The sequence below is a fragment of the Canis lupus genome, chromosome 13, assembly GCF_048164855.1.
Source record: "Canis lupus baileyi chromosome 13, mCanLup2.hap1, whole genome shotgun sequence".
NCBI lineage: Eukaryota > Metazoa > Chordata > Mammalia > Carnivora > Canidae > Canis > Canis lupus.
This window is the reverse complement of record NC_132850.1, coordinates 10,614,937-10,641,227: the sequence shown is the minus strand read 5'-3', so window position 1 is coordinate 10,641,227 and position 26,291 is coordinate 10,614,937. Positions and strand designations below refer to the sequence as shown.

At 42.5% G+C, this 26,291-nt stretch overlaps 1 protein-coding gene and 1 long non-coding RNA gene across 8 annotated transcripts in view; one reads left to right on the top strand and one right to left on the bottom strand.

Annotated features, from left to right (window-relative positions):
* The window catches only part of LOC140602529 (uncharacterized), a 61,292-nt gene that overhangs the window by 18,577 nt on the left and 16,424 nt on the right, over window positions 1-26,291 (top strand). The window contains exon 4 of one of the 2 annotated variants that reach the window (XR_012005461.1): window positions 6,139-6,153. The exons of the other annotated variant lie outside the window; for it this stretch is intronic. This is a non-coding gene — a long non-coding RNA (uncharacterized lncRNA). Of the gene's footprint in view, window positions 1-6,138; window positions 6,154-26,291 lie in introns of those variants that run through there. 2 annotated transcript variants of the gene reach the window in all.
* Window positions 12,540-26,291, bottom strand: part of RAB3B (RAB3B, member RAS oncogene family) — an 82,538-nt gene continuing 68,786 nt past the window's right edge. For 4 of the 6 annotated variants that reach the window (XM_072772131.1, XM_072772129.1, XM_072772126.1 and 1 more), the window contains one exon: window positions 12,540-23,045. In XM_072772131.1, the coding sequence (XP_072628232.1) occupies window positions 22,858-23,045 (188 nt within the window). In that variant the 3' untranslated portion in view covers window positions 12,540-22,857. The remainder of the gene's footprint in view (window positions 23,046-26,291) is intronic. The other 2 variants (XR_012005459.1, XM_072772127.1) reach the window with 2 other exon arrangements.

Genomic DNA, 26,291 nt, shown 5'->3' with positions numbered 1-26,291 from the left:
TTCAAACTATATTACACAGCTATAGTAATTAAAACCATATGATATGGTCAGTTACTTTATAAAGGAGCCAAGAATAAACAATGGGGAAAGGATAGTCTCTTCAATAAATGATGTTGGGAAAACAGGACAGCCACATGCAGAAGAATGAAACTGGACTCTAACTTATACCATACACAAAAACAACTGAAAATGAATTAAATACTTGAATGTAAGACCTGAAATTACAAAATTCATGGAAGAAAATATAGGGGGTAAGCTCCTTGACATAGGTCTTGGCAATGATATTTTGGATTTGACACCAACATCAAAGTCAACAAAAGCAAAAATAAACAAGTGGGGCTACATCAAAATTAAAAGCTTTTGCACAGCAAAGGAAACCATCAACCAAATTAAAAGGCAACCTACAGAATAAGAGAAAATATTTGCAAATCATATATCTGATAATAGATTAATATCCAAAACACATCAAGAACTCATACAACTCAATAGCAGCAAATAAACAAAGATATACAAATAGCCAGCAGGTATGTGAAAAGATGCCCAAATCACTAATCACCCAGGAAATACAAATCAAACTACGAGATATCCCCTCACACCCATTAGAACAGCTATTAAAATAAAAAATAAAAAACACGAAGTGTTGGTGAAGATATAGAGAAAAGGGAAGGAACCCTTGTGCACTGTTGGTGGGAATGTAAATTGGTGCAGCCACTGTGGAGACAGCAGTGTGATCCTCAAAAAGTTATGAAAAGATGTGATATCCACTTCTGGCTATTGGTTCAAATCACTTGAAAAGGTATCTGCACCCCCACATTCACAGCAGCACTTTACAATAGCCAAGGAAACAATCTAAGTGCCCACTGATGGATGAATGAATAAAGAAAATGTTGTGTGTACACACACACACACACACACACACACACACACACAGTGGAACATTATTCAGCCATAAAAAAGGAGATCCTGCTATTTGCAACAACACAGTTGGACTTTTCTTTCCTTCGGGTGTCCACAGTACCGTGGTCATCTACAGCATCTTTATGGCATGTCTTTAACTCCGCTGTAAAATTGAGTGGTTCATAGATCTCTTTCCCCTACGAAACTCCATTAGTCCAGGATTGAGTCGTAGAATCCTGTTTCATATCCTTAGCTTTATTTACTACCATAATTGGTAGCACACAATAAGTGCTCGGTAATACTTGGTGAATGGGCGAATAACTCAATGCTCCTAGGAAATTATTTCCTGAGTTTTATCTCAATTTGTCTCTCCTGCAAATTTTCCTCTCCTCCTCAAGAAGGCAAGAAAATTACTCTGTTACTTTATTGATTACTTTTCTTGTTTATTCACAAAGCCTGGGACACAATAGGTGCTTACCAAATATTTGTTAAATGAATGAACTAACATCAAGCAATTATAGTCCACTGGCAGCCTAGCACAGTGGAGGTTGTGGCGTCAGATTAGGTGGATTCAAATCCAGGCTCTAAAGCTGTGAGATGTTGAGCAAGTGACAGATGCTCAATGTGCCTCAATGTCCTCATATGTAATGAGGATAATAGAACTTATTTCATAGGGGCTCCTGGGAGGCATCTGCCTTCGGCTCAGGTCATGATTCCAGGATCCTGGGATCGAGTCCCAAGTTGGGCTCCCTGCTCAGTGGGGAGTCTGCTTCTCCCTCTCCCCCTGTACCTCTGCTCATGTTCTCTCTCCCACTCTATCTCAAATAAATAAATAAAATCTTTAAAAAAAACCGCTTATAGACATAAAAGAATTGTGAGAGCTAAAAATGCTGGCTGGCTCATGGTAAGGGCATAACAAATGTTATTCGCTGAAGGTAGAGAGGCACCTTGGAGCCACCATTATTTCTTTTTTAAGTCAGTATGTGAGGCCTAGTACACAGGGCATTACTCTGAGGCCAGCCTCCTAACACTAGGCAAATGAGTAAGTCTCAGACTTTAGAGAACCTAAGAAATAACTAGTTTAAACATCAAAAATGCAGATTCCTAGGTCCACATTTTGAGGAACACTGAACTAGGCCCTTCACAGATCAACCTGATCATTGAAATTGGCTTGATATTGCTACCATGTCCTTGACCCAAGGACTGAACTTTTACTGCTTCTGAAGAATGGATCCCAGTTAGCTCTAAAATTCAGTCTCTCATGATCAACATTGTTTGCTCCTGCCAGATGTTTCCTCAATGCTCACTCTCTCAACAACATGCTGATTTTCATCTCCTTACTTTGACTAGTTCTTCAGCCTGAAATACTGAGAGTTAGAGATATAGAGCATGAGGGGGTGGGGTGGGGAAGGGGCAGAGAGATAATCTTAAGCAGGCTCTACTCCCATCCTGGATCTCACCACCCTGAGATCAAATTTAGATCAAAATTAAGAGTCAGACACCTAACCAACTGAGCCACTTAGCCACTGCTGAAATGCTTTCTTTTCAGTATTTTCTTTTCTTTTTAAGGTTTTATTTGTTTATTCATGAGAGACACACAGAGAGAGAGAGAGAGAGGCAGAGACACAGGCAGAGGGAGAAGCAGGCTTCATGCAGGGATCACACCCTGGGCCAAAGACAAGTGCCAAACCGCTGAGCCACCCAGGGATCCTACTTTTTCAGTCTTTTCTATTCAACTCTTTTCCATCCACTAAGATTTGGCTCATACAACTCCTGCTCCTGGCCCAGTCACATGCACCTTCTCAGAAGCCCTCCTTGGCTATTTTACTTGGACCTCCTCTCCTCCCCATTCTGAGAAAAATAACCTCTTTTATTCTTTGCTTGTCCATCTATGCTTAAAGATTCAGTGGAGGGGCACCTGGGTGGCTCAGTAGTTGAGCATCTGCCTTTGGCTCAGGTCGTGATCCTGGGGTCCTGGGATCAAGTCCCATGTCGAGTTCACTGCATGGAGCCTGCCTCTCCTCTGCCTGTGTCTCTGCTTCTCTCTCTGTGTCTCTCCTGAATAAATAAATAAAATCTTTAAAAAAAAAAAAAAGACTCAGTGGAGTGTTTCCTGTGAAAAATAAGGTCTTTCCAAGTTTATTTTCCAGATGGGCATCCATCTTTTATTAGTGTACCGAGAGGGTTTAGCTCGCAAAACTCATTACTGATTCCAAAGCTGTACTATGTTGTCAGCATCTGTCTCCATGAAACTAAAGAGCCTATGTGATATTTAGACTAAAAATATAATAATCTAAATTTTTTGACTCAGAGTTTCTGTTAAAGAATAGGAAAAGTATGGTGGTAGACAAAACAATCTGTTTTAGGGCTAGTCTTGGTGAAGGTCCTAGTTTCTGAAAGTTGGAACTGGTCTTTATTACCAGCGTCTTTGTATCCCCCTGCAATACCAAGCAAAATACTTTGCATCAGTATGTATCCAATATGTAAATGATTAAATCATGGCCTGCTAATCCAAGTTCTTGATTTTGTTGTCCCACTGGATAAACATTAAGGCCTGGGGAGTATGATTTACTTGTGTGATGAATTGTTCAAACATGAGATGAAAGAGAAAGCATAAAAGTATGGCCCACAAGGTGACTGTATTTAGAGATAGGGCCTTTAAGAAGGCAGTTACAGTTGGGATCCCTGGGTGGCGCAGCGGTTTGGCACCTGCCTTTGGCCCAGGGCGCGATCCTGGAGACCCGGGATCGAATCCCTCGTCGGGCTCCCAGCATGGAGCCTGCTTCTCCCTCTGCCTGTGTCTCTGCCTCTCTGTCTCTCTCTGTGTGACTATCATGAATAAATAAATAAAATCTTAAAAAAAAAAAAAGAAGGCAGTTACAGTTAAATGAGGTCATAAGGGTGGGGCCCTAATGCACTATGACTAGTCTTCCTAAGGAAAGACACACCAAGGGATGCACCTAACAGAAAAGGCCATGTGATGACACAATGAGAAGCTGGCCACCTGCAGGCCACAGAGAGAGGCCTCAGGGAAAACTAAACATGCCCACATTTGATCTTGGACTTATAGCTTCCAGAAAATAAGAAAATACATTTTTTTAAGCCACCCAGTTTGTCATAGTTTGTTTATAACAAGCCTAGCAGACCAAGGTAAACTTTAATCTACTTTCTAATGGGAGCAGAATTGCCCCAAAGCATGTTCAGTAGAACTTCAGCAAAGTATTGATGGAGGCCCTGAAGAGGTTGTCCAATGGTCAATAACCTTGAGAAACATAGGGTTGAACAAATTAGAGCGGATTCTCAGGTTGCTGACGTATGTTCTGGTTTCCCAAGAGGACAAAATAGTATGTAGCATTTGCCAAACTTCCCTGACCATAGAGACACCATCTTTTTGGGGGGAGAGTGGCAATGCATGGTCTTTCAAGACCAGCATTTTGCAGGAAACAATTTAGGAAATACTTATAGTTTTGGGGTGCCTGGCTGGCTGGCTTGGTCAGTAGAACATACAACTCTTGATCTTAGGATTGTGAGTTCGAGCCCCTCTTTGGGTGTACAGATTACTTAAAAATAAAATCATTTTAAAAAAATAAAAAATACTCATTTATAGTTTTTATCTTGATCATCCTGTTCTTAGCTATCCCATTATTCACCATCAGGATCTAGACAGATGTTGAAGAACCTTTGAGAAGGGAGTCTGGGTTTGCTTCAGATTAATTATTCCCTCTAATGGCATATGACTCTTCCTGGAGGTCTGTCAAGCTTGTTCCTTCAATGATCAACCCAGAGGAAGAAGTGGTAATGACCAAACCCAAAAGAAGAATAGTTAAAAGGAAAGGACTCAAATCTAACCTAATTTCCTACATGGAAGTCAAACTACACTGCCAACCAAGACATTTGTAAATATTTATTGTTTTTTATTCCTTTTATATTTCACTAAAATTGTTGGCAATAAAATCCTTTAAAAAATAACTCTGAGCTTGCAGTGTAAGGAACAAAAAGGTGAAGAGGGAGTATATCTAATTCTGTAGCCAGATTGAGAGAGGGATGAGGTGAAAGGGTGGCAGGATACCCCAAACCCAGAGCGTATGGCGGTAACAACCACCAGGAAGAGGGAAAAGGAGACTGAGTCTGTGGTACTTGTATCAAGGAAGACAGAATTAAAGAAATTCTTTCTGGCTTGTACAATGGGATTTTAGAGTTTCTTAAAAAGTGTGAGGGGTGCCTGAGTGACTTAGTTGGTTAAGCATCTGACTCCTGATTTCGGCTCAGGTAATGATTTCAGGGTGGTGAGATTGAGCTCCATGTTGGACTCTGTGCTCAGCAGAGTCTGCATGAGATTTTCTCTCTCTCTCTCTCTCACGCTCTCTCTCTCTCTGTCCACACCCACTCCACAAGTGCATATGTGTGTGCTCTTTCTCTCAAATAAATTTTAAAATCTTAAAAAAAAAAAGTGAGTGAGGATTTCTTGGTTCTGTCTGTATTGTGGATAGAGAGGTCCTACGCCAAAGTTAGATATCCACTGGGTTAATATTCAACACATATTTATTTAGTACTTGATGTATCAACACCATTCTAGCAAAGAAACAAGACAAAAATCTGCCTTCCCAACCTTTCATTCTAGTGGGAGTTTATTTTATTTTGTTTTTGTTAGAAGATATATATACAAAAGGTCCCACAACATATGGGACCATATTAAAGAATAATCATAAAGCAAATACACATCTGCAAACAGCCCATCTTAAGAAATAGAATACTACCAGTACATAATGAGTTCCCCATCTGGCTTTTTTATATCATGTTTACACACACACAGACACACACACACACAGAAGTAATTACTATCCTGAATTTTGTGTTAACAAAATTTCTTTGCTTTTCTTTATCAGTTTTTCTGCAGTCTATACATCCCTAAACATTTTCTTTAAATTTTTATTTATTATTTATGATAGTCACAGAGAGAGAGAGAGAGAGGCAGAGACACAGGCAGAGGGAGAAGCAGGCTCCATGCACTGGGAGCCTGACGTGGGATTCGATCCCGGGTCTCCAGGATCGTGCCCTGGGCCAAAGGCAGGCGCCAAACCGCTGTGCCACCCAGGGATCCCCCTAAACATTATTGTATCAGTCAGGGTCTTGGCAGAAAACAGGTAGCACACTCCAATTAGAATATAAGGAGGCAGGGTATTATACGAGTACTCTAGGATATTATTTTGAGTCTAGTAACAATGCTCTTTACCACCCTAGGATTGAAGGAGGAGAGGAGGGAGTAGCTACCAAAAGTAAGAAATAGTGGGCTGTGTGGAGAAGACCGCTTGTTAGGAACTGAGACTTTGAGTGGAGGAAATCCAACCGACTCACAGCAACCCACAGTGAGAGTACCAGAGAATAAATACCCGGCCCCATTCTCCCCTAGTTCTCTAATCCTCCGCTGATGCCTACCATCAGCCAAACCTAACCACAAGCCAGAAGTCGAAAGATTCAGTCCGTGCAGCTCAGCCTCCTGGAAATAGAATTGTGGAGAGGGAATCTGGAGGGGCAAACTGAAGATACTCAGCCTAAGTACATTGCTTACTTTGCTTTTTAAAGTCTACATAAATGGAGTCATACGGTATGTATTCTTCTGTGACTTGCCTTTTTTGTTTATTCATTAGAGTTCAAACGTGTAGATATAGTTCATTCATATTCAGTTCTGTGTAATATCCCATTGTATGAATCTATTATGATATACTTATCCATTCTACAGTTGATGGGCGTTTGGATTGTTTCCAGCTTTTTGTTAACAGATAATACCAAGCTATTTTCCAAAGTCATACAGATTGACACTCCAGATAGCATTAAATGAAGCTTCCTGTCATTCTACCATCTCGTCAATACTTGGTATTATCAGACTTTCTAACTTTTTGTGAGTTTGATAGGTGGGAAATAGTATCTTTGTGGTTCTAATGTTCATTTCCTTGAACATTTTTGCGTGCTTATTGGCAATATATGTGATTATTTTTTTCTTTTGCTCATTTGTCGATTATATTATAAATACCATCTCCCCCTAAGTACCTTGTTTTTTCACTCATGATATTGTATCTTTTGGTGTACAGAAGTTACTAACTTTAACACAATTGAATTTATACTTTTTTTCCCTTTGTGGTTTGCACTCTTTAAAAAATTCTTTTGGGATCCCTGGGTGGCGCAGTGGTTTGGCGCCTGCCTTTGGCCCAGGGCGCGATCCTGGAGACCCGGGATCGAATCCCACGTCGGGCTCTCGGTGCATGGAGCCTGCTTCTCCCTCTGCCTATGTCTCTGCCTCTCTCTCTCTCTGACTATCATAAATAAATAAAAATTTTAAAAAACGTTTAAAAAATTTTTTTTAACTACTCTGAAGTCATGAAGATATTTCCTATTTTGTCATCTAAAAGGTCCATTGTTTTACATTATACTAAAAGCTTTAAGTATTTCACAGTTAAGTCTTAAATCTACCTGGAACTAATAATTGTGTATGGTGTAAGGTAGGGGTCAGATTTATTTTTCCACACACAAATAAATTTGAAAACAAAATTTCCACACCAATTTTTGAATAGTTCATTTTTCCCCCAACTGGCTGCAAATACCTTCTGTGACAAAAATTTTGTTTCAATATATGTATTAGCGTTTTCCTGGATTCTCTGTTTATTCTGCTAAACCTGCCACAGTGCCTGAGAGTCTACTCTTAGGGACTTCAGCTCCTGAAGACTTATTTGATATTAGTTCCTCTGGAGAGATTATATATTAACCAATATCTTTCAGATTATTTTAAAGGAAGACTACTTCATTAGTATCTATCGGGATCTGAGAGTGTGGTCACTTTAACATTGGAGTAATGTTGGAGAACAGGATCTAAGTCAACATGAAAACTCTGGTTACCTGAAGGGTGATGCCTTTTGCAAAGGGGAGCAAATGAAAGAAGATAGAGAGAGGTGACCCTGATCCTAGTAGCTGAGGAATATTTATGCAAATCTAATCTGCCAGGATGAGCAAGTTTGTGGAGCAGAAGTATTTCTAGAATCATATTTTCAAGATATGTAAAGAAATCTGCTTATGTGAAGATATATATATATATCATGTTTTATATATGTGTGTTGAAAAATAGCTATTCTTATTTTTATAGCTGTTCTTTTAAAGTCAGCTAATTGAATCATGCATAGATAACCCAACTATTTAATTTAGACAATTGCCAGTTGATTCACAGGCATCCTGTATACCATGACAGGCAGGAAGACACCATTCAGGAAGGCATGGAGGCTTCCCTTTCAATAGGCACAACTGCGATCTAGGCAGCTCTTACAAAAGCTGGAAGCTTGGAAAGACAGTTCCCCATAGGTGCCTGATAGTGGACTCTGGATATCACAGCCACCTTATCCGTGAAGAAAAGTGGGGGCAGGGGGAAGAGTTCTCCAACTTAAGCAGACTGTATAAGTATTAGGAGAGGATTTCAATAAGACCTTTGGCCATGAAGGGCTTTAAGCTTGTGACCACACCTCAGCAAACCATTTCCTTCATGGCCCCCTCCAGAACTAGCTTGACTGTGATTTTTCCATGTTCTTAACACCCTCCCAAAATACCAACACCACCATCACCCTTCAGCTAAAAATCCGAGATATCAGCAACTTCCCTGTCCAGCAATCATCCCATCTTTTCAGAACAAGCATTCAATTTCCTTCATTCAACTAATGATCATTGGACACCCTTAATGTGCTGACACCTGTGGAAATCAAGGGATCGAAAGAGAAATGAAACCCTCCTCCCTGACCTCCAGGGGCTCACTCTTTAGTGGTGGCAAAGAAAAACTGGCTGGGCCCCAGATCACGTTTGTTTCTTAGAGATTTCCCCAGTAGTGTTCCATAAAGCACCGATGCAGGCACCAAGGCCAGAGGTGTCTGAAACATGGGCAGTTGAGAGAAATCCTTTCCTCTGCTTCCGTGACACTACTAGAGGGGGTTGCTTTGGGTGTATCTCATGTGGGAGACTGGGTCTGATTGAAGAGCTGGTCTCCAGATTCAGTCCCTGTGCCTGCTGCTAGCGTGAATTCCCTGACCAAGCTGAAGTTCTTCAGGATGTGAAGGAGGACAACACCCTATCCCAGTGCTACATGTAGCCACGAATTACCTTGCTTTATAAATTGACCCTCAGGGCCATTTCCCCAGGCACACGCCTGCCCAAAGGAGGACAACTAGATGAAAATTTCATGCCTAATAGACTCGAACAACTATTCTCCTTCAATACTGTCTTGATTTTTGAATCAGTCCACTGGCTCTATCTCTTTCCCTTCTCTTGGTGATTTTATTCATTCAAAAAGGATTTGTATTAGGAGGCAACATAGTGTCATTGTTAAGGGCAAGGACTCTGGGGTTTCACTCCCTGCTCTACATTTACTAATTGTATGGCCTTAGGAAAGTTAAATACCTTCTCTGTTTCCTCATCATTATGAGGCTAATAATAATATCTACCTCCTAAGGATACTAATGAAATCTATCTAATAAAGTAGTGAAGATTAAATTAATATATAGGTCAAGGACTTAGAATGGTGCCCAGAACATAGGGAGCACAGTATAAGTGCTAGCTAGTATTGACTATCACCTATGTGCCAGATGATAATTCCAGCTCTTACATAAACATCTTTAATCCTCATAATAACCCGATGAAGTTGGTACATTCTACAAATGAGAAGTAACAAAAGTTTTAAGTAAAATAGAAGTAAAGTAACTTGCCAAAGGCTCTGAGGGTACAGCAGTGAACAAAATAGTCAACGTCCCCACTGTCATGAAACTTTAAACAAATAAAATAATTCCATCATGATTAATGCCAGGAATAAGACAGTAAATAAAACAAAATGAAGTGGTATGATAAAGTTGGGGTATACTTTTGTGAGGAGTGACGTCCAGGGATGCCCTTCTCTGTCACTGGCCTGTGTCCACAGCCACCCTGGTTTACCTCAATACAGCTCAATAACTCTGAATCTTGCAAGTGAGTCTATTGGAGTCTCATTTCCTAGTTTAACTAGGTTTCCAAACTCCTTATGCACATTTGCCTACTGCTTGTCTGGTTTATTTTTCAGAAAAACTATGTTTATTTCACAGAAACATGTGGCAATCTACTCCCACAACTAACCGGGAAATTACAGTATAACACAGTAGGTTCTATGGCAAAGGAAAACAAAGGGGGATATGGTTCCCCAGAGGAAGTACCTAACTCAGTTTGGGAACCAAGAGTAGAAAGAACAACATATGCAGAGGCTCAAATCTAAAGTGTGCCCCAGTCCTCCTCTTAAACCAAGGAGAGGTTGCCCCTCACTTTATTGGCAGCCCTCACTCTATGAACTACTACCATTTGAAAATAGTATTTATTCTCTGTGTGAAGGTGAAGGTAAAAGGCACCTCCAGGGGACTCTTGGGCAGTAGGACCCATGAGCAGGCCCAGATTTTCTGTTGGGATCTCTGGGATGACCTGGACTGTCCATACCTTCTAGCAGGACACGGGGATAGAGAAGAACCATATCTTCAGGATTTCTGCTAGCTCACACAGCACCTGTATTAGTATCCAAAGGATGCTTCACAAAGTGCCACAAACTGGGGGGCTTAAAACAATAGAAATGTATTCTCTTACAGCTTTGGAAGCTGGAAATCCAAAGTCAAGGTGTTAGGAGGGTTGGTTTCTTCTGAAGGCTTTGAGGCAGACTCTGTTGTGCACCTGTCTCCCAGCTTCTAGTGGTTGCCAGAAATCTTTCGCCTTCCTTGGTGTGTAGCTGCATCACTCCAATCTCTACCTGCATCATCACATAGCCTTCCTCCTTGTGTCTCCTCTGTGTCCAAATTTCCCTCTCCTTTCCCTTATAAAGCTATCAGTCATTGGTTTTAGTGCTGACCCCAAACCAGTATAAGTTAATCTTAACTTGATTACATCTGCAAAGACTATTTCCAAATAAAGTCCCATTCTGAAGTACCAGGGATTAGAACTCACATATGCCTTCCGGAGGACACGGTTCAACCCACTGCAGCACCTTTTGCAAACTGGAGAGATAAGTGGCCCCTCCGGATGGCTTGGTGAGCAGATGACACTTTTGTGTGAATTACACAAAAGAATCCTTCCTCCCAACAGAGGCAACTCCACACCAGGGCACGAAGCCCTGCACTTAGAGCCAAGGCTGTATTTCAATCCCTTGGCGGGCACACACTCTATCCAGCTATATACACCGACCCTGACCGCTCTGTACTCTGCTGACTGCCTCAGGTCTGCCCCCCCATCCCTGCGCACTTTATGTCTTCCATTCCCACATCCTAAGGGCAAAAGCCATTTTTGTTCTCTTCTGTCCAGTTTTTAAATGTCTTTTGTGCAATGATCTGATTCTGTATCTCCTGTGAATAGCTGATATTTTCGCCTAGGCAGCATCCATTCTTTTCTTCTCTGGAAAAAGCACCCTCATTTTTTTTTTTCCCGAGCAACCACTTCTCTCCCACTTTCAGTTCATCTGGTTTGAGAAGTTCTGACCCCAGCCTCCCACTCCTGAGATGGAGTTGGACAAGATCTAGGCTTAGCCAATCAACACCTCACCTCCTAGCATAATTGATCTCAGAATAGGTACATGATCCAGGACTTTTGCCAAAACAATTAAAGCAAAGACTGTTTAGATGGCTATATTGGTAGGGTAAGCCTGGAGTGTACTGAGAATGAAGCCAATCCGGAGAATACTGATAACATAATTTAATCACCTAGTTCCAGATGGGTCTGAAACTAAATATATCACTGGGCTTTACGATAACATGAGCTAACAAATTCCCCTGTCACCATGACCTCTTTCTTTTCTTGTGATTATTTAAAGTGGGGCTATGTCACGCGCATTAAGGAGCACGTGATGTGAGGAGCACTGGGGGCTACACCATATGGTGGCCAATTGAATTTAAATTTTAAAGAAGTGGGGACAGGTCACTTAAAATCAAAGGAATCTTGACTGATACAGAATCTGACACTTCTGTCACCCCTGCTCTGCATTTCCACAGCCCTTCATCCTCTCTGGCCCACCAGGGTCTCCATGCCTGAGTCCTGATGGACGAGAAGGAGTTAAGCAGGCTGAAGAAGGGGAAGGGCTCCCTACCACACTGTAGTGGGAATGGGCGAAGAACTAGACTGAATTTGCTGCCTTCTTAGACTTGTTATAGTTTGGGGGCATTGGCAGGTGGGGAATGGGTTCTGCTACTTTCCAGAGCCATCAATTGTGTCTCCATTTTGTTTCATTCTCTTGTGGGCTCATCGCTGTCTCTCCAGCTCAGCAGCCTGGCTTCCACATGCTGTCCAGCAGTATAGCCTAGCCCTCTGTTGGGGTACACTGTGCTCCCCAAGACACAGGGTCTCCAGAAGTACAAGTTGATTGGCTGTCCCTGGCCTCTGGCAGTGCCAGTCCTTCCTCCTCCTTGAAGCCTTTCCGAGAGTTATACTCATCCCGATTTCCCCCTATCTTGAGTCAGTCATGAACTTGCTTTGCCCATCATGAACTTGAATACTGCCTTGTATTGTGGCGTTCTTGTATTGTGGCTTTCATTGCAGTTCCTTCCTAAGATCTCAGAAGTCTACCCCCAAAGTTGTTAGCACATACCCAGGGAAGAGTCTCTCCATACATGAGGTACAGTTCAGATGAACTTTAATGCACATGCCATCGTTGCCATTACAATAAGGATAGGAGATACATGAAGCTAAGCCAGTCTGAATCAATAAAACATATCAACACAGAAGAGGGAGACACCACAGATATTTGCAAATGGGATCTTCCCTCTTGTTACTGTGCAAACGTGTGTGTATGTATATCTTTGCATTTGTACAAGCTCACAATACCACATAACATTTCATATATCACTTCGAATAGCTGTCAGGACACAGAATATAGGGAGAATAAAAAAGCATGAAAACATCTGCTTAGCTAGAACCTTATGGGGAGAGATAGGAGCGTTATTATTCCCTTTTCTGCTCAGTCCTCTAGAGGGAGAACTCCAAATTTGCTAATTGCTCCTCCTGAGGACTTCTGTTCAGCCTAGGCTGGCATGAGACCAGCCCAGTCCCTGGTTGAATAAATTAGAAAGAGCAACTGGAGGAGTTGAAAGTGGTGTGCAAATTGAGTAAGGTGACATTTCTCTGTGTGACTGCCGAGACCATCAGCCTCTGGGCCATGAGATGAGGAAACTTCTGTTCTAAGGTTTAACTGTATTAAGGGTGTGGGTGTGTGTGTGCCTCTCCTTTCTTCTCTCCCACAAGCAGAGAGGAAGCCAGATGTAGGCACAACTGATGTTTAGGTTTTCTCTTCAGCTACCCCCAATCTCCTCAAATGGGCAGGGCTCAGGATCAGGACCTCTCACTCCTTGGGCAGACTCTCTTGTTCTAAGACCAACCAACCACTTGCTGCCTTCATTTTGTAGTCTTGAGTAGGTTGCTTCAGGTGCAGGCCTCAGTTTTCCTTATCTGAGTACTGGGAATGATAAACCCACATCACAGGGTTATGTCAAAAACCATGAAGCTTCACTGAGAAAGTACTTTGGGAACTGCAAAGTGCCAAACACACAATTGATGATTTTTGTTATAATATACTAGTCACTGTACAAATGGACTCTACTGCCTGCCTCTCCTGAGCCCCAACCCCATCCACAGCATGTCGGCCTGACATTTCTCTGTGAGGTTAGGTTCCTGGGACCAAAATGTAGGGTAAGAGGGGAAAGCTGGTAGAGGTGGAAGTGACCCTTGGAATGACTCTGGAGGGTGTGCTTTCATTCTGGAATGAACACTGCCTACTCCCAGCCCCTCATGCTGTCTCCATTTTATACGTCCACAACATTTCATAGTTTCTTTTGATTCTCACAACTATTTTGTAAAGTAGGCAAGATTATTAATCTCATTTTATAGATGAAAAGATGTGTCCTGTTACACAGCTAGTACGTTGTAGGACTTAAACCCAAGTCTTTTAGAACCCTGGTTTTCTGAGCACTGGGGTTTTGTTTTGTTTTGTTTTGTTTTGTAGTAAATGCTACCCCCAGTGTGGGGCTCAAACTCATGACCCAAGATCAATTTCACCAACTGAGCCAGCCAGGTACCTGTTGGTGGAGCATCTTTTGACAAAGGCTCCAGGACACTTTGCCTAATTGAGACCTTGTGTAGTACAATAGTCAACACATGTTCAGCACCTACTATGAATGCCAGGCTCTGCACTAAGGGCTTTACACTCATCCCCACATTTAATCCTCTCAACAACCTCTGGAGGCAGATATTATTCCATTTATATAGGAAGTAATTGAGGTATCATGAGTAACTTTCTCAAAGTCACACAACTGTTTTGTGATGAAGATCTAAGGACTGAGCCCAGATCTCTTGGACTATAAACCTTATGCTGTTAACCACTCTACCACACTGCTTTCTCAGTCTTCATCCTATAACTTGATGTTTGGAGGGACTAGAAGACAGCTCAGCACAAATCTCTCAGCCCTTTAGTTTCCAGCCTCCCAGCTGAATGACAGAAATTACCCTCAAAAAGATCTTACCCAGCTCAGCCTGATGCATGTCTGGTGCTAGATAAATTCATTTCCCCTTGAATTGGAATGCATTTCTGGCCCTTAAACATGGCTGCCTAGTGTTGCTTCTCACTTGCATATGTCTGTGTGCTATTCTCAACAAGCCTCATCAGAGATTCTTGTTGTTAACCTTTAGGAACCTCTGGCCAACTACAGGCAGACGAGGACCACCCAGAAGCACTTAATTGCTAATGTGCTTTCTGGGAGCCTCAGAAACCAAGGCCACAAGCCTGGCTGATTGATGAGGGCAGGGAATCCACACAGCCTTGGCTATTTTCATCCTACCCAAGAAGAAAGAAGGCTTTCACAATGAAAGGATTCCTGCCAAAATCCTGTTTGCCACTTGCAGCTCTGACAGAAAATGGGCCTAAAATCACAGAGTATCAGCTCCAAGAGGGCCTACAGAAATTATCTAGTCTAAACTCATGAAGCCCAGAAACAGGGAGTGACTTAATCAGGGTCACACAGCCTATTAGCTTTATCCCAGTCCATTGGTAAAACTCAGGAAGAAATGAGTCAGAATCTGAAGGGTGCTGGGAATCCTAGTCACACCCCTCAGGGACTTGCTGATTTACTGTGCCAGACGTTAGTATTTCTATGACATGATTTTGTAGCAAGCAAAGGAAACTCTATTCAAGTCTCCCATAGACTTCCTGTTTAGGTATTTGCTGTTTGGCCACTTCAAAATTATAGAAGAGAAGCTGACAAAACAGATGTCACACAACTCAGTCTAGTCAATTGTATTATCAAGATGGTGGGTGTCACCAAGTTGCTAGACATAGAACAGATGTGGAGAAAGAGCAGCAGTGATGTTAGCTGTTTTGTCTAGTGTTTGAATCCCTGGGAAGCTAGTCTCTGTGTGGACCAGTAACCTAACCGTAGGAACCTTTGTCTGTGCGGTCATCAGTGTTTGTGGAGAACTACTTATCACCTTGAGAAGTCTCTTTTCCTCCTTTATTCAGGTACATGAAGAGAAAATGGTGAAGAGAGTGGGGTGTGTTCCAGATTATACAATGCCTTCATCAGAAAGTCCACAGAAGTGGAATTTTTCTGAAAGACTCAGTGTTTAGAAATTAGAATTACTGCACTTTGGAGCTGGGAGGATGTATAAAGGAGAAAACTGAAAACCAAAGAGGGGACAATATATTTTTGGTTATTGTTAAGAACTTAACTCCAATGAGCAAGACTAAATGAGGGCTTTACTGAAAACATATACTGAGGTTTGTAATAAATCAAAGGAAGATGTGATTCCACATCTTCCTCAAGACGCTGGAATCACAGCTGAGAAAGCCACAGAACACACTTTCTCATCTTATGCCTCTGTCTGCATGATAGCCTTGTTTTCCCCTCATAGATCAGCATTCTACACATTGTTTGAGGATAGGTCATCACAGTTTTAGAGCATGCATCCTCACAATATCTGCCACTTAGAAGGGAAGAAAATAGCTCCAATTTTTTCTTTTTAAATCCTAGGGAAGAATTCTGATTGGCCTTGGTTGGTCACATACTCACTTTATTGACAGTCTTCACTAGAATCACCTGGTTTGGATGAAGGTATAGCAGTACTACAAAAGAAAAGATTACTATTTCCAGAAGAAATTCTGGGGAAAAGTGATAGCTGGCTATTACAAGAAATTATTTACCAGGAGTCCTATAGTAAGTTAGGGGCAGATTCAGGGCTAGAAAGAGAATTGATGAAATAACTTTTATTAATAATAATTGAAGTCTCTGGATTCTTTTCATGTGTGGTATTAAAGTAAACCCCAGTGTTACTGAATTGTTCATTTATTTATATTTTTAAAATATTTGTGTTGTGTGGAGGATGGACTGTAAAAGAGCAAGTGTGCACTAGGGAAACTGGTTAGGAACTCTATGGTAGCTCTCCAGAAGAGAAACAAGTGGCTTGAACCAAGATCATGGCAATGGCAATGGAGAAAAGTGGGTGGACTTGAAATACGTTTTAAAAGTAGAGTCACAGGACTTGTTGCTGGATGTGGACAGAAAAAAAGAAAGAAGAAAGAAAGAAAGAAAGAAAGAAAGAAAGAAAGAAAGAAAGAAAGAAAGAAAGAAAGAAAGAAAGAAAGAAAGAAAGAAAGAAAGAAAGAAAGAAAGAAAGAAAGAAAGAAAGAAAGAAAGAAAGAAAGAAAGAAAGAAAGAAAGAAAGAAAGAAAGAAAGAAAGAAAGAAAAAGAAAAAAAGAAAAGAAAAAGAAGGAATTAAGAATAATATCGAGGTTTCTGTGAAGACTGGGGTTGAAATAAATTTGGGGCAGAATTAAGAGTCCCAAGGTGGAGATGTTAAATTTGAGACATGGAAATATCTACTGGGCCCTGTGTATACATGTCACTACCAAAGACTTGGCATCTAAAGCCACAGGACTAGATTAGGTTGGGAGCAGAGGGCCCAAGTGTTTTTTTGTTTTGTTTTTTAGATTTTATTTTTAAGTAATCTCTACATCCAACGTGGGGCTCAAACTTACAACTCCAAAATCAAGAGTCACATGCTTTACTGACTGAGCCAGCCAGGTGCCCCTCAACTATTCTTTGAGTCATCTTTTCTGCATACACTGAATCCTTCTGCTGGGCTTCCCACCAGGAATCTCAGGTGGGAATCACAACCATTATTATAGTTAATTCCATAGAATGAGATTCCAGATTCATCCCTCAGGGAGTAGCTAAGAAATGAATGGTGAAATATGCATCAAAACTCTATAGAGAAGTTTCTTTCATTCTTTGGACAACTAAACAAATGGTGTGACTGCCCTGATGTAAACTATTTTGATGTTTCTCTTTGGGGATAATAGATTTTAAGACCCAGGGAAATTTATCAGACTTGGTTTCAGATAACTTATCATTGCTTCCTTTGGTGGGTTGAAAAAATGGCCACAATACTTTACAGCTCTTCCATCAAGGGACAGCATCTATTTTTCCACCCCTTGTATGTGACTTGCATTAGTCAGTGGGACACTGGCAAACATGATACAGAGGCTTGAGAAGTATCTTCTTTGGAGCTTGCCCTCTTGCTGCTGGAAAAACTTCTAACACCATGTGAACGAGGCTGGGCAGCCTTCTGGAAGATGGAAACACATAGAGGGGCACCTCAAGCACCCTAGTCATTTCAGCTGGGACTCCAGGCATGTGAATGAAGTCACTCTAGACCTCCCAGCCTGAGCCAGAAGAATCACTCAGCTAACCCACCGATTTATGAGAAATAATAAATGTTTGTTTTTTCAAGTCACTAAGTTTTGTGGTCATTTGTTATGTCCCTTGGAAGACAGTAATTAACTCTGAACCAGGCAGTCTAAAGATATTTCACAGGTACAAATGTTCTGTCACTCTTACTCTTTTTGGAGGATCTGTGTTTGATTAGTCATCAAAGGTTTGAACTAAAAAACGAAAGCTTGAGGAATATAAAGCAATGGCCAGTGGATAGCAGAAGTATTTGGGGGCAGTGGAGTCTTCCTAGGACTCTTGAAACAGCTCCACAAATATGATTTAGTTTTCCCAGTTGTGTTCTCACAGAATGATGTACCTTTACTTCAGAGCACTTTTTAACCGTATTTGGGTATTTTACAATGTCTAGGCTACACCACAAGCTACTAGACTACAAGCCTCATGAAGGAAAGGCTTGTGTTTAATGTGCCATTGATTGTATCCTGACATATTAGACACTTACACATACTAGTTCACTTATTAAATGAGTAAATACAAATGAATAAATCTTCATATAAGGGATAAAGACCTTAAAAAACATCGCTTAACAGTATTCATATCTCAGGGGCCTGTCTCGGGTGCAATCCCAGGCATAGGCTGATCCTCCAACTGAGACAGGTAATCAGGGGTAACTTCGTAGAGATGCAGAATCTGAAATCAGTGAGATCCCAGGACACTGGTTACTATAATTCCTTCTCCTTACCCCAAACTATTGGCAAACAAACTCAAATAAACATTCCTCAAGACACTCAAGGAATCTTGACACCCAAGCAAAGAGCCCTGGAGCAGGAGCAGGTGATGTGAACTTGAAAGTCAGGTCTGGGAGATATTCATATCATTCTGTGGAGATTACAAGGCTGTGGTCACAAAGTAATTGAGACCAAAGGACTCTCACTACCACTGCTCCATATACTCTTCATCTGAGAGACAATCTGAAGAGAGAAATTGAATGAGCATGATTCAGAAGTGAATTCAAATGATATTACTAAGTGACTTGAACACGTTAACTTTTCCAAGGCTATGTTTCCTTGACTGCCAAATTGGGATATTTTAGAAACAGCACCCCCATGAGACTATAGGTACCTTGCAGGCAGGGATCATTTGTTTTCATATATATGTATCTAGTGTTTAACAGAACCAGGTCACAGTAGATACAAAACAGATAAATTTCTACCTGGAGGTGATCCAAGACCGGGTCCTGACTCCATCACTGACATACTCTCAGAGTAGACCTTAGGAAATTCCCTTTTCTTCCATGGACCTCAACCCTCCTCTTTGTAAAATGAGGATCCGGGACAAGATTTTCTCTAAGCTCCCTTAGAGCTTATATTTGACAAGTCTGTGGCCATTCAGTGCACCCAACCCCATTGCTGCTCCTAGCTGTTAATTAATGCTACAGACTGAGGAGACGATAATAAGTCATAAATCACTCTGTATATACAGATACATATGCATTTAAAACATTCTGTGAATAGCTATAATACTGTATTGCACTTTTGGCCTACTTTTGCCTCTTTTGAGGTCAAGAGTTTTTGTTTTTAAATCTTTTTTTTTTTTAATTTATGATAGTCACACACACAGAGAGAGAGAGAGAGAGAGAGGGGGGCAGAGACACAGGCAGAGGGAGAAGCAGGCTCCATGCACCGGGAGCCTGACGTGGGATTCGATCCCGGGTCTCCAGGATCGTGCCCTGGGCCAAAGGCAGGCGCCAAACCGCTGCGCCACCCAGAGATCCCTTAAATCTTTTATTTGGATTGTTAAGCAAGATGAAAACCAGGACGAGTTGCCTCTAACATACCACGCAGCTTGAACCTTGGTAGCTAATTGCACTATTATCGTGATTGAGGAACATTGCACTGTAATCAGCTGGAAGCTCCTGCCTTCCACGCTGCAGAAACAAGGTCACAGAGCAGGGCTGGGGAGCTGCCCTCTAGCCAGCAGCTCTGTTTGTTGCCCAGTAGAAGAGTTTGCCACTATTACATTTAACTCTTGATTCTGTCCGTTGTGAAGAAAATTGCTCTCTTAAACTGGCTCCTGATTTTAAAGAATTTAATAATTTTAAGTAAAAATTTCAATCCTTGCCTAGATATCCAATATGAAAGAAAAGATTAATGGATATATGTACTAAAATATCCAAGGGTCACGAGGAGCTCAGTCTGAAATCCTAGTACTAGGGTGGATGGGTGTTACTGCCCAGAAAAACAGTAATTATGCCTGACCTGTATTGATTTGACAGTGTAAAAAAGCACACCTAGAGCCACTGCCTATAAAGAGGTCACATTCTTCTGTGGTCAAAGAAGTTAGCCAAGTCACTCCTGCAAAATGTCCCATTGCTGAAGTAGGGAGGCTGCTTAAAGTCCTGCTTGACAGCTACATAAGATTTGCCTGACAAAGGCAGATACTGCGACTTGGGCCTGAGAAACACTGGACAATTTTTGCTCAGGCTCTTGGAACCTGGTTGCCTCAGAGACTGACTCCAGAAGCATTAGACATCCATCACTTTGGATTAGTCTGAATCGTTGAGAGATTTGCTAACAGAGAAGAAACATAAGTCTTTTCTCCAGTGGACTTAGAACCTGATGGCCTTGGGATCGAGTCCTAATATGAGTCTAATACTCGCTAGCTGTACCATGTCTCTTAACCTTTTTGGGTCACAGTTTAATCTATTAAAAATGTAGTAAAGAGTAATGTGGTGGAGAGCACAGACCTTGGAGCCTACTGCCTGAGTTTGAACCCCAGTTCTACTATTTACTCATTATGTGGGGTTAGGCAAGCTAGAGAATCTTTTTTTTACCTTATCTTCCTCATCTTTAAATGAGGTTGATTGTAGTGCCTCCTTCACAAAGTTGATGAAAAGATAAATAAGTTAATACATGTAAAGTGCTTGGAACAATGCTAAGTACAGAGTGCGCATGGCACTGGTGTTAGCTACAACAACATTGGGGTGATAATCTTCATCTCTTAGGTTTATTTTTCAGATCAACTGAAATGATAAAGAGTCACAGAGTTATTAGGACTAGAAGGGACCTTAAAGATTACCCAAATAACCCCCTCATCTTATAGGCAGGAAATCAAGACTGGTCCAGAGTCATGCTTGATTTAAGGGCAGAGTCCAGGACTCCTGATTTCAAGTCTTTAGCATGGCATTGAAGAAAGCAACACCTCCATGGAGCTGACTCTGGAGGGTCCTTTTATGTTGTCAGTGGACCTATGCCAGTTAATGCACTTTCCTAGGAAAATGAGCTGCATTTGAAATGGACAAGAAACTTCGAGGAGACTCCCCTCTCCCCCACCAAAACTTCTAAGGTGGTGTGTTAGTGCAGCGGGAACTGGAGATTTGGGCCAAGCCTGGGAGGAAAGATTTTCAGGAATCATTGCTAGTTCCATGTCATTATTTCAGCTAAAAACCAAACATATGCCAGGTCTTAAGAAGCTAGAATCCATTCAGTTTGTTTCTGGTGTCAGAGGGTTTTTCCTGGTTGTGATTTTGGTTTGTTTTCTCCTTCAGGTGTTTAATTAAGCAGTTTTCACTAGGAGTGGCTTCACATCCACTCCTCAGTAGAAGCTAAGATTTCACTCCCAGGAGAATGAGTTTGAGATTGAGACCTCTGAGTTCAGTTCCCCTAATTTTGTTAGGGTCAACCCTCTTAGATTTATTCTGCTTTGAATCACCTTCCCAGTTGGACTACTCAGGAGTAACTGAAAGATGGGTTGGAAGAAAGGGCAAGATGAGGGGAAGATACTATCAAGAATGGCAGAGCTACTTAACTCAGAGAAAGGGTGGAGGTCATGATTTCTGTTCTCAAATCAGCCAAGGGTCTCAAGGGTCAGAGGGAACATAGACTGTGAGGTCTCTGGCAGCAGAGCTGGGACAAATGGGGTGAGAAGAGGAAGAAGAATTTCCAAGGGAGAGATTTCAGCTTAAAGCAAGGAAAACTTTCTGATATTGCGAGCAGCCCAAAGGTGGTGTAGACAATAAGCTCCCATCCTTGCCTAGAAGGTATGTTTTAGAAGAAAGATATCTGGGGGGCGCCTGGGTTGGTTCAGTCCATTAAGCATCTCAGTGTCATGGATAGAGCCCCAAGTTGGGCTCCATGCTTAGCAGGAAGTCTGCTGGAGACACTCTCTCTCTCTCTCTCTCTCTCTCTCTGTCTCCCCACCCCCCACCCTGCCACCGCTCACTCTTTCTCTAAATAAATAAATAAATAAATAAATAAATAAATAAATAAATAAATAAAATCTTAGAAGAAGAAGAAGAAGAAGAAAGAGATTTGGTTGTGAGCCCTGGCAGCCACTTATCGGAGATGTGAAGATGGAAATGGACTAGTCAGACTAGGCAACTCTAAATGTTTCCAATTCTGGGAGTCTCAAAAACAAAGGCTAATTTCATGGAATTTTCACAGTTAAAACCAGCTGGAAAGCAGCAAAATCAGAAAGTCATGACCTGTTCCTTTATCTTGCCTGTTTCTCTTTCCTTTCTCTTCGTCTTTCTTGAGCTTACTCTCTTGCTCTTTTATATAGCAGGAACCTTTGACATTTTGCAAGGAATGATCTTTTCTTTTAAGTGTATTTCTGACTCAGCCTTTGCTCCTTCAGCATCATTAGAGAGTCTGAGCTCTCTGGAGATTAGCTCTGGCCTGTCACCACAGCAACTGCCCAGGCCCTGTGGGCAGCCGCAGTAATGGGCAGAGGGCTTTGAGAGTCAAAGCTTGGCTTGCAGTGAGAGGAAGCCCCACAGGGAGGCTGATATGAAGCAACTATGTTGTGTTATGAGGACGTTTTCTTAATAGGATTAGCTGTACCAGTAGGACTTACTTTCCCAGGTGGCCAAGCCCTGAAAAGTGTCTTTTGTCAAATTTTGGTAAATGGAGGAAATCTTATTTTAAAGGCAGAAAAGAAACTCCCTTTCCTAGTCCCTGAAATGAATCCCCTCTGTAAAAATGGAGTCTTCTTCTGTAAAGTGGATCTCTACCCACGTGTGACCTGGTGGTCAGTCTAGAGCTGGGTATCTGTAAGGGGGGCCACCCGCAGAGACCTCAAGGGGGAGACTTCCGCTCTGCTGCAGGCAAGAACAGCAGCAACTCAGCTTGATTGGGGCTCGGGGTGGACGGAGCATAACAGGCGAAGCAGGGGGGCTATGGGGCCACAAGAAGGGGAGATCGGGAAGGTGGGCCTTGCCTAACATGAGCAGTTCTGCTGCAGCAGTGGTGGGGTGTCTGAGAGACGGGTGTTCTTGGAGGTGCCCAACGTGGAGGGGTCTGTGTCCAGCGAATCAGACATTTTGTCACAAATGGCATCTACCAGGCGCTCGAAGGCCTGCCTCACGCTGATGTTCTCCTTGGCGCTGGCTTCAAAGAAGTCAAACCCTAAGGAGAGAAGAGAGATAACGGTAAGGATTTTTCCCTTCCTTTTTATGCCCTCTGGCCAGAATACTCTAGATTAATACAGCCAGTGCAAGAGTGAAGCAAGGAGACCTAATTCCATGGCAGAGGAGTCTGCTTTAAAGAGATGCTATAGGGGCACCTGGGCGGCTCAGCCAGGTGAGTGTCTGCCTTCAGCTCAGGTCAGGGTCCAGGGGGCTGGGACCAAGCCCCCTGTCAGGCTCCCTGCTCAGCAGGCGGTCTGCTTCTCCCTCTCCCTCTCCCCTTCTCCCCGTTCATGCTCTCTCTCTCTCTCTCTCTCTTTTAAATTAATAAAACCTAAAAATTAAAATAAAATAAGAAAGAAAGAAAGAAAGAAAGAAAAGAAAAGAAAGAAAGAAAGAAAGAAAGAAAGAAAGAAAGAAAGAAAGAAAGAAAGAAAGAAAGAAAGAAAGAAAGAAAGAAAGAGGAGAGGGGGCAACGAAGGCGCAGGGCAGGGATTACTGCACCGGCTGTAGTCAGATCCCGGCCCTACCTTCGGCGGCGGCTACGTTACCCCAACGAGTCACCTAATTCTCTTTATGAATCAATGTCCTAGTTTACCTTCCTCATTAAACGAGATAACGCAGGTATACAGCGCTGTGCCTGACGCAGAGTGGGGTCATTATATGTTTCCTGCAAGAGTGAATTCTTCCAAATGTGTATACAGCACCTCACAGTTTTCCACAGCCTTGATCACGTCCATTATTTCATCTGCTCCTCGTGTCACCCCTGGGAGAACAAATGTCTGGGCAGACCCTCTCCATTTCACTCCTGCAGACGCTGTGGCTTAAAGAAATAAGCCGACTTGCTCCAGATGCATAGAGAAGCCAGTCTGAGAAGTCCAGGCGTTGGCCTTTCTGACGGGATCTCCCTCCTCTTTGCCGTGCCTTCCCCTCGCCTCAGCCTGGCCAGCTCTAGTCTAAGGTCTGGGAGGCTCAAGATCCACAGCGGGCAAGCAGCTTCACTCGCCCTTTCCGCCCTGGACACACTGGCTTATCTCCACTCCACGAGGTTCTTCCTCCTGGATTCCCCCGGAGTTCCCCCGTGGCTCCCCTCCCCACACGAACTCAGCAGAAGGCACGCGGAGGACTGCACCTGAGGCCTGAGATAGTCTTGTCTGTTTTGTACCTTGAGATCCTTAAGGACACTTGCTGTGACAATGAACAGAACGTGGTTGTCCTGGGAGACATAAGAAAGGTCTCCCGATTCAGACCAAGTGGCTGCTTTCTAACTGTGGAATTTTGGCCAGGCTGCTGGCAGTCCTTCCCTATAGGTCCCTGCCCCAGCCTCCTCCCTCCTCTTTTGTCCATCTTCCTTTCTCTTTTCTTTTCCTTCCAGGTCCATCTTTTTTTTTTCTCCTCAAAAGCTTTTCTCTTCCCTTTTTTTGGTGTCACTCCTTCTTTTTCCTTTTTTAATTTTTATTTATTTATGATAGTCACACAGAGAGAGAGAGAGACAGGCAGAGACACAGGCAGGCTCCATGCACCAGGAGCCCGACGTGGGATTCGATCCCGGGTCTCCAGGATCGCGCCCTGGGCCAAAGGCAGGCGCTAAACCGCTGCACCACCCAGGGATCCCCACTCCTTCTTTTTCCTTATGTTCCTCACACTTTCTCCTTGGGATTCTTTATATTTATTGAGCACCTACTAAATGTCAGACACTAGGCCAGGAGCTTTAGAAATACTATCTTAATCCTCACACAGCCGGTGGGTAAATATAATCATGTCAGTTTATAAATCAGAAAACGAAGGCTTCAAGGAATTACATAACTCACACAGGTCACATGGCTGTATTAATGGAAATTGAGTTTAGATCTGGGCTTGACTGGCTCCAAAGTCCATACTCAGCGCCGTCTCCCACTTCTTCTCTTTCTCCCTTTCAATTTCCTTTCTTTCTACCTTTTAATTTCATTTCTTCCTTCCTTTTTTTGTTCCTTCCTTTCCTCTCTCCCTTCCTTCTTTCTTTCCTTTCTTCACTATAACTTTCTCTTTCTCTTCTTTACAAGTATCTTTGGCCCTCTCTGCTTTTATCTATCACAGTGTCTGAATCTGGGCAGGTCACTTTATGTCTCTGAATCACTTAGTCTCTCTGAGTCTCAGACTCCTTGGCTGTCAAATAGGGATAGCCATAGTGTCTTCCTGCTAAGAGCAGTGGGAGAATTGAGTGAGATGATGGATAATCTGCTGTACGAAGTTGCCTGCTGGAATGACAGTTGCTTTTTCTCTATACTTCATCTTGCTCCTCTCACCTTCTCTTCATCCTGTTCTCCTTCTCTTGTCATCTTTTCCTACAAAGGAGGGGCTCTCTCTCCTCCTCCCTCCTCCTTATTATCCCACTGTCCACAGAGAGGGCTAAAGCCCCCAAGTACAAACAAGGTTCTTCCTCCCTCGCCATCTCAGCTTGAAAGCACTCTCAGCTCTTCCCAAGGCTCCTCTGGTTGACAGCCTCTCTGTGGCCCATTTCCTAACCCAAGAAAGGACAGCAGCAGAAGTGTGCCCTAACTGTGGACATGTGATAAAGGAGGCAGCTGCTGGTTCATTATCTTCAGGCCACAGAAACCCAGTCAGCTTCAGAGACCCTCCAGCATGTAGCTTTTCTTAATGACCATCATAAAAATTGACGCTCTGGTCAATTTGATAAGCAAGCCAAAGGCTGGCTTATCACAAATGACAATGTTTAGGGAGGTGGAGGAAGTGTGTTGCTTGCCTAGGAAAGGGACAAATAGGTAAAGAAGTAAATAGGCTTTAACTATTGGTTTGGATGAAGATGAGGATACAAATCAAGGCCAAGGGCCCCTTCTAAGGAACTGGCACCAAGGGGTGGACATGTCATGTTGTACAGGTGGGCAGTGAGAAGATGCCCAGGAATCATATAGCCTGGCTGTGTGACCTTAAGCAAGATGCCCAACCTCTCTCAGCCTCTGTTTCTTCATTTTTAGAATAGGATGACTATTACCTACCTCATAGGGTGGTAATAAGAATTAAATGCACAGAAGTAAGTGAAATAATTGGCCTGTGGGATACATGTTAATTCCCTTTCCCTTCTATTCCTAGCCCACTGTAGTCCCAGCTTCCTTACACTCAGGGCCGTTAGGGAAAACTTTTTCCTCCTCACCAGGGTCAAACAATAAAATAGGTCTTTACTGAACATTGGCTTTGTTCCAGGTCTTGTGTTGAGAACCAGGGGCAAAGGGAGATCAAATCTAATTGT